The 9214-nt window shown below is 47.7% G+C and overlaps 1 protein-coding gene across 1 annotated transcript in view; it reads right to left on the bottom strand.

Annotated features, from left to right (window-relative positions):
• LOC126519921 (uncharacterized) overlaps positions 1-6768 on the bottom strand; it is a 67566-nt gene extending 60798 nt beyond the window's left edge. Inside the window, exon 1 of the mRNA XM_072288304.1 lies at positions 6127-6768. Within this exon, the coding sequence (XP_072144405.1) occupies positions 6127-6768 (642 nt within the window). The remainder of the gene's footprint in view (positions 1-6126) is intronic.
• Between the last annotated feature and the right edge of the window lie 2446 nt (positions 6769-9214).

Here is a 9214-nt window from a genome sequence, read left to right on the forward strand (position 1 = left end):
TTGTCAATGCCAAAATAGAAAAAAAGGCTACGTGCCCAAGAAATCGAGATTACTTACCTATCTGCAGAAGTTCGGCTGCGACTGTTTCGGGCTGCGTTCTCACCAACATGCATCATGGCCTGTGCCGCGCAACACATCAAAACAGCCAGGCTCGCACATCAGTCGAAGACTAGTAGCTCGGTTAGCCAACGACTTCGGCTTCAACGGATGAACGTCCCACTTATCGTCGTTAAAGCATTTCACTAAAGTGTGCATCATGATGTCCGAAAAGAAAAAAATACTTTCATCAAAAAGCACGAGGCGTGAACCACTACACAACTGAAACCATCTAATTGAGTCCGAACGCTACTAGAATAGTTTATAGCACCATTGCAGATGACGAGGTGACAAGAGGGGTATGATAAGTGTCCGTTACCTGTATTTCTTTCATTTCCCGTTAGTGTTCTTCTATTTAACTGAACATACAGGACCTGTCCAGCAGGGTTCGAAGACAAGAGGACGATAGTTCGGCGAGGCTCAAATAAATCGCATGCTTCTTTTAAAGCGAGAGTCGGGAGCAGCCGTAGATGCAGCGATTAGCTGGGATACTGTTTCGGCTGTTTCTGAATCAGAAGCTCTTTGAAGTCAATAGTGATAGCGGCTGCACGCTGCGCTCTCAAAGCGTGTTCGTTGTTTGATCTTCAGTACCACGGCCGTTGGATAAAAAAAGCTATATTTACTTTCCGGACAGCGGGTGCATCGCAGGAAATTCGAAGATCTCTCACGTGTATGTTTGCTGCGTCTGCGCCGCTTGCATCCTCCGGTTCCCACAGCGCGTCGCATGCTCGAAGGTAGCGTCGTCGCCTGTCGGCGCCCGTCTTATCGCCAGCCGCGCTGCCGCCGTGTCTACATTTGGGGAACTCCACATGCGCGTAGTCACCATGTTTGCTAGTGAACTTCGCATTCTTCTGCTCCCCGAAACGTGCTCATTTTGGATCGTACCAATTGCAATGTCATCTAGTGCATATTAAAACGAAGATGGCATTTGTACACCGGCGAAGAAATAAATCGTTATGAACTTGGGCGGTCATGAAGCTAGTCTAACGCTGCAGTTTTTACAGAGCGAAAGCGGCTGCGAAAGTGGGGCGGTTCCGGAGATGGGCGCTTGAAAGCGCCAGCTTTAGCGACAGCACGAAGAAGTGGCACGCTGCGCACGGGCCAATCATTTCAGAAGTTACTGGCTTTCGAACGAGAGGAACATGTGCGCGTTCATGCCCTAATGGTTAGAGCACCGGGCTCGACAGCCGACGTTCGATGCCACCCCATCGGTCACACATTATTTTCTTATTATGAAAACGACGCGAAAGAAGAACCTACCTGCCGCAAAGTGACAGGAATGAGGTTGGAACGCTTCGCCTTAAATTTTAGGAATGTCTTCATATGCGAGTCCTAATTATTATATACTGGACTCAACTGCTACACAACAAAAAAACAACTACAAAAAATCAAGACAAGTTGCCCAATAATTTTTTATTGAGAACACTCAACGGTAATATTGGTGTGCAGAGAGAGAGAGAGAAGTTTAATGATATGAAATGCTGAGAGGTCGGCCTGAGGTATATTCCTCTAGCCAGCTACTCGGCATTGGGGGAAGGGGAAGAGGGAAAGAAAGAGGGAAGAGGTGCATGATGGGTGACGATGACGATAGAAGGAAGATGTAGAACATATCGCAAGCAATTTGGCATGCTCAAAGTCTGCAATCCAAGCCCGTTGTTTTTAAAAAGTTCAGTAATGCCTGAATGGCCTTGAAACTCGATTGAGAATCTGGCCAAGGGCCTAAAATAACGTCCTCCGACAACGGTGCGCTGTCGAGACGCGTAAGGTCGTTGTCCAACCTTTCACGCTCTTCCACGTACTTAGGGCAGTCACAAAGCACATGACCTATAGTCTCAGTCACATTGCACACCTCACAGTGTGGAGACTCGGCGCGTCGCATGAGGTGCACGTATCCGCGCGTAAACGCTACCCCCAGTCTTAGTCTGTGCAGAAGACTGGCACAGCTTCGTTGAATTTTCGGTGGTAGCCTAAAAGTCATGGCAGGGTCCAATCTCTGGAGTCGTCTGTGGCGATTATCCGGACTGTCCCAGTGCTGTGCTGTCAATTTTCGGATGACACTGGAGAGGAGACAGTTGGCGTCCGCTCTTGAAAAAGGAATTGAAAGCAGTGACTCTCGTTCTTCGAGCGCTTTCTTCGCTTCGGCGTCGGCCAGTTCGTTGCCCTGTATACCACAGTGACTGGGAATCCACTGAAATGTGATGTGGTGGCCGTTTTCTTGTGCTAAAGTGTAGAGCTCAGCAGTTTGAAGAGCCAACACTCTGTAAGCGCTTTCTTTCAACACCACTCTAAGTAGTTGAAGAGCCGATTTTGCGTCGCTGAAGACTGTCCATATTTGAGGAGGCTGTCGCGAAATATATTGAACGGCCTCTCTGATTGCCACTAGTTCCGTAGATGTTGAAGTCGTCTTGTTATGCAGACGAAACCGTCGAATGACTTGATGCGCAGGCACGACGAAAGCCGCACCAGACGCATACGACGATACCGATCCGTCTGTATACACGCTCACCGAGGAGTCATATTCTTTCGATATATATTCAAGTGATAAATGTCTGAGGCCGACGGTAGGTATTCGCGATTTTTTAGAAATTCCCGGAATAGGTATTTGGACATTACCCATGGGGCATATGTGGAAGGTCAGCCGGGGCAAAGTATGCTGGTATGGCAGATTCTTGCCATTTAACGGCTCTTGAAAAAGTGGAGTCCGGCCGTATATCGGGTAATGTCGATAAGGGGTGGCGTCCATGACGACAAAGCAGTCGCAGGAATACTCGAAGAGGTTCGCATCGTAGATAGACAGGTAAAGGGGTGACGCGAGCCTCCTCAATTGTTCCGTGGGTTGAAGTGCAACGTGGAACACCGAGACATGTTTTCAGTATCTGTGCCTGGGCACTTTCCAGCGTGCGTAAACATGACGGGCTCATACCTGATAAAACTGGCAGGCTATACCTGATGTATCCGACGTAGAGAGCCTGGTACAGCCGGAGTAGCGAACGCTCAGATGGACCCCACTTCATACCGGCCAGAAAGCGAAAAACTTGAGCAAGCCCAGTTAATTTTTTCTTTAACATTGCCACATGTTTCGACCATGAAACACCGCGGTCAATGACAACGCCGAGGTACTTGTGGTGGGTGACATATGGGATGGCATTTCCATTGATCATAATTGGATACCAACACATAAGCTTCCGTGTGAACGCTATCGCAGCGCACTTGTCTGGGGCCAGTTGCAGTCCTTGGCACTGCAGGTACTGAGACGTTAAAGAAACAGCACGCTGCAATCTGGCACGAATTTGCGGTCGCGTGACTGCGGATGCCCATATGCATATGTCGTCTGCGTAAGTACTGATGTGTACTGTATCAGGAATTATTTCCGCAAGGCCAATAAGGGCAACATTGAAAAGAGTCGGGCTGAGAACTCCTCCTTGAGGCACTCCACGGACCACAGCGTGTCTTGTCGTTTCGCCATCATTCGTGGACATGAAGACAGTACGACCATTTAGGTAATTATCAATCCACATGTAGAGACGGCCGCCGATGCCTAAATTACTGAGGCATCAAGAATGGCTTCGTGCAGTACATTGTCATAGGCTCCTTTTATGTCTAAGAAAACTGCTCCTACAAGGCGGTGTCGCTTCTTTTCGTGTTCGATCGTGGACACGAGATCAATGACCCCATCTATTGCAGACCGGCCACGTCTAAATCCGGTCATCATTTCAGGATAAAGCTCATTCTTTTCCATGAACCATTCTAATCTAGTGAGCACCATCCGTTCCATCACCTTACCGACACAGCTAGCTAAAGCTACTGGCCGGTAAGATGACATTTCGTAAGGCGATTTTCCTGGCTTTAGGAGGGCGACCAAACGGCTGGTTTTCCACTGCTTCGGGACTGTACTGGATGACCACGTGGCGTTATAGAATGACAGCAGGACTTTCCGACCTTCCATCCCAAGGTGGCACAAAGCAGTATACGAAATACCGTCAGGTCCAGGGGCAGAAGATCGTCTCGACGCAGCAAGTGCAGCTTCCAATTCCGGCATCGTGAAAGGAAGGTCAAGACGATCATCTTTAGGAGGTAGCACGGGTCGATCCAATGTTGGACATGCTGAAGCATCGGTACGGGTGACTCTCTTACAGAAGTCTTCGGCAACCTGCACTTCCGTCAGAGATTGGTGAAGTGCTAGAGCACGGAAAGGATGTTTTTGCTGAGGAGGGGCACGAAGGCTTCGTACTATCTGCCAGATCCTAGAAAGTGGCTTTCGAGGATCTAGAGACGAACACAAGGTCCTCCACCGTTGTTTTCCCATTTTTTGAAGGTGACGCCGTATTTTTCGTTGAGCTCGTCGACATAAAGCAAGGTCTAATGACGATTGAGTTCTCCTAACCTTCCTTTCCGCTCTCCGACGGATCGCTCGGAGCCGTTCATATTCAATATCAATCGCCGTTCTGGATGTAGGTGCACTGATGAACTTAGTTGTCTTCTGCACTGATGATACAATAATGTCTTCTATATCAGATGGTGAAGTGATGTCTCCACAGTACTCGTCGACAGATGTAGTGAATGTGGACCAATCAGTGCAGCGTACAGCAGATGCAGTTGATTGCACAAACCACTTCATCTGCACATATGTTGGTATATGATCGCTCCCATGCGTTTCTATGTCCAAGCACCAGTTGACTAAGGGCAGGAGGCTCTGAGATACAATAGTGAGGTCTAAGCAACTTCCGTAGGTAGTGCCGCGGATGTAAGTTGGAGATCCATCGTTGATGACAGCCAGACCTTCAGTGTCTATGAAGTCCATCAAGTGCCTACCCCGACAGTTCATTGCGGCACTTCCCCAGTAAGGATGATGAGCGTTGAAGTCTCCAATAACAACATGAGGGCCTGGGGAACTTTGTAATACAGTGGATAGATAAGAGAGTTCAAGTCTTTGTCTAGGAGGTATGTAGGCGCCGATGATCGAAAACACATGTAGTTTATGTTTTAGTGTCACACACACATATTCATTGCTGTCATGTGGAGCGATCGTGTTCCGCACAAACGTCATGTCACTGCGTATACACATTAACACTTTGCTCTTGTGTCGATCTTCACGTGACCAGAGCTTAACGTATCTGGAAAGGCGAAATTCCGACGTGAGATTTGGCTCGCATATCACGATCACTGGGAAGCGGTATTTGAAGACTCGTTGCCTAAAGTCAGACATGCGGCCGCATAAACCTCGAGCATTCCATTGCATTATAACAGAATGATGCATCTTTTGTTCCAATGTCCAGTGTTTTATCGTGAGAGCCATGATTAACACCCTTATTTTAGAGCCGCTAATAGCGGCTCCATAGCATCTAACGCCTTCACGACCGATAGTGCAGTTGGCGTTGCCATTTCGGAGAGTAATATACGCATAGTGTTTACTAGCTGTTTGAGCATGTCTATCACCTTTTCATTTCCAAGCCTTTCATTACCCTCCCGGCACTTGGGGAGAGCCGAAGGAGTATCTCCTCCGGAAGCCCTTAGTGGTAGCGAAGGCCACTGAATAGCCGAAGAGGTTGGACGCACGTAGGATGATGCCTCATTGCTTGACGGGCGCGGTGGTACTGGGGGATGCGCATCTTGTGTGTCGCGGCCGTGCACTCTCTGTGGCACGTTTTGCATCCAAGTACTCAAAGGAAGTGCCTCTTGCCCTCCGGGCTTGCTCTGGGAGCGGCGACGCCTTTGCCGCAACCGGCGCCTTTTCTTGCGGACGGAATCGGCAGCCTCCTTGTGCGTGGAGTTCTCTCTCACCATTTTTCTCAGGATTTGCCTCTCCTCTGCCATTTTGGGGCAGTCCTTGGATGTCGCTTCATGGGCTCCGGAGCAATTTGCACATTTCATGGCGTCAGTCTCACAGGAGTCTACATGATGTGCACCACCACATCTTCGGCAAGACGTAGGATTCTTACACACCGCACTCACGTGGCCCAGTTTGAAGCACTTGTGACACTGTAACGGTCGTGGTACATATGGACGCACTGAGTGCCTCACATAACCTACTTTGACCGATGCTGGCAAAGAGTCTGACTCGAACACCAACTTGATGCACCGGGAGCGGCCGAATCGGTGGATGTCGAGGATTCGCACTGTCGACGATAAAAGAGATCGCAGGTCTTCATCCTTTATGTCAATGTCCACATCTGATATCACACCAGAGCAGGTATCTTTGCCGTACGCTAGGAATGAGCGAACTGGGATGTTACCAACCACTTGAATGCCTTTCAAAGCCTCCAATACTGCCTGAGAGTTAACGTCCACCGTCAGAATGTTCTTCCGAGAATTAATGCGGATCTCTCTCACATGTCCTGAGGCTATTCGATCGAAGTATTTGGTCAGCGATTGTCTGTTCAACGAATTGATATTCGAACCTTCCGTAGTTGGGGTGCAGCCCACGGAGAAGACCCGTTCGTCACATCTGCTTTTATGAGTAGAATCACTGCCTGCTGACGTCCGGCGAAGCTTGCGCTTCAAGTGGCGCGATTGGACTAGCGTGTAATCACTGTCCGATTCCATCTCTGCCGCTGTTGAGCTGTCAGATGAATCGGGAAGCCTATAGTCGGTGATGTCGCGGTTTCCCACGGACAGGGCTACCGCCGCGGGACTCGCCTTGCCATGAGGGCGCGGAGGTCCTCCGTCCTCCATTCCGGAGGATGACGTCTTCGAGGAAGCTCCTGATATGCAGAAGTCGCACAACTTTGAAGAACCACAGAACAAGGTCTACCGTTCCGCACTTCTTCGTCGTCGTCTTTCCTATTGGTGTGCAAGTGTTGAGGGAACTCAATTGCTTTTGAAGATTTGTTGAAGTCCGCTGTTTCAACAAATCCCCAACAATATATCAATGGTGAATCAACAGTCATTTTTGTACGGGCACTAAGTTTCTGAATGCCCCTCTTATATCAGGCATATACACTAAAAAGGCACATCCTGCGTTTAATATGTTCACAAGTGACACTGAAATTAACTCAGTCCCGGTACAATTGCACAGCCTTTCAGCTGTGTGCTTAAAGGCATCATGTCTGCTAATGAAGGCACTCTGCACCAATTGATCACTGTACGAAATGCCTTGCAGTTGGATTAGCAATGTTTTTTTTTTCCTGCTTACTGCAATAAATTTTCACGGCATCACTGTATTTGATCATAGTGACGCTACATAATGGATGACCAAAGAATTCACATTTAGCGTTCCAGGTCGGGCGTCTTCCAGCTCATTTTGAATCTGAAAAAAGATGTCAGTATTCAAACGTGAAACCACGATGCTGCAAAAGCAACAATCAAAAGTGCTACATGGACCAATATGCTGACCTAAATCGACGGACACAAATGACTAGTCATTGAATACACTAAAGTGTGGCTGGTCTTGTCAATGGCAGTGTAAGCTTGTCAAATAATTTATTTCACATTCCTCTACTTATTCTAAAAATTATTTCCACGCATCTACTTAACTGTTATGGCCACATATTAAAGGCAGCTCCTTCATATAGAACCATGGTGTTGTATTTTTTTACTCCCCTTCTACCTGATGCTACTCAAGTTTTGCTTGCTCTCAAAGAAATAATTTCACCGAACTGCTCTATCCACAAAGCATTATTCCAAGCATGTGGCAAAGTGTCCTTACTTAGTACCCAACGATGCGCTCCCCTTTAATTCTGTTCTCTCTGTAGTGCTCGGATTCAAAGCAAAACTAGCTTTTCGACATAACTAGCTACTTCTATGGTCACAAGAAACTTTGCCAATTATTGATGTTTATGTTACCGATAACGTATACATGCGTCCTCGAAACACAGTGGGACGACAAGGCAGATATGCCAGGCACCTCGTTCCTTTACTGATTTTAAAACTCTGTTAAATCAATCAGTTACTGAAGTGCGAAAAGCTACAATTTCACCAAATTAGTTATTTTGAATGGTTTATCCTAGTAAAGTAGGACCCGGAGTGCCATCAAATCTGCCTCTCCGTGAATGCAAAGAGCGCCAACGCGAAGCCATTTGCGCGAAGCACTCGATGGCGTCGAACGGAGAAGATGAAAAAAGAAAGTTGAATGCGCGCGAACTGGTTGTAAAACAAAACACACGCGGTTGGCGAGGCGTATAACTCGAGGATTTCACAGCACTCTGTAGCACCACCCCTATTGTATCTCACGTATCGCATATAATCGCATGTACACACTTGAAATTCTTTATTATTATTGCGGGACAGCCTCTGTGTTTTCCGGTCGCGCGAACGTCGGCCGCACGGCGCGTCAGCGGCCTCGGATACACGCGGAGTCACTTGATCCTGAAGGAAACAGCGCAACGGAATACGTATTCGCCGTTCCCACCGCCCCTGGTTGCTACAAGCCCGCTCACACGCCTTGTACTAGACCGCGTGGCGCAAACGAATTAGCTTCGATTACAGTACGGATAGCATGGTTTCACGTCGCATTGTTTTCCGGTAATTAATAAGGCTAACTCAATCGGTGCTCGAACACCGTATTAGAAATCATGGCGTACAACATGTCCTGTTTTAGATGGCACCACATAACTGCCTTAGTCACTCCAAGCGGCGGAGCGTAAAGTTAAACCAGTAAAAACTCCATATTATATGCCACAAATCTAGTGCTGTACAACGAATTCTCGCAACGGAAGGATAGTACTAGGAATGAGAACTAGAAAAGAGGCGCGCGGAAGACACGCACAGACACTGAACTCATTTCAGAGCTTCCGTTCAACGCGTCGCAATGGACGAACAAGAGGAATTCGAAACACTCACTCACCTTTGATGTCGCTGAGTTGGAGGCGATCATGGTGATCTTGGAGGCAACAAGCCCACAAAAAGCCAGCAACACGCAGAAATATTCCCAAAAAGTCACAGCGAAGCACACAAAGAACACAGAAAACGCAGGAAGCTCTCAAGGAAACGGCGTGCACGAACTCGCAGAAATGCGCCAATCATCTACAGCGCAAACGCACAATCATACACGTACACTCATACAAATGCACGCGTATATTATCACAAATTCTACCATTTGATAACAAATTTTGTAATATCATGTTATTGCTGAACAATTGCTGCCATTTTCAAGTGTATGAATGTTTTTTTGCTTGACTTT

The sequence above is a fragment of the Dermacentor andersoni genome, chromosome 5 (genome assembly GCF_023375885.2).
Source record: "Dermacentor andersoni chromosome 5, qqDerAnde1_hic_scaffold, whole genome shotgun sequence".
NCBI classification, from domain to species: domain Eukaryota; kingdom Metazoa; phylum Arthropoda; class Arachnida; order Ixodida; family Ixodidae; genus Dermacentor; species Dermacentor andersoni.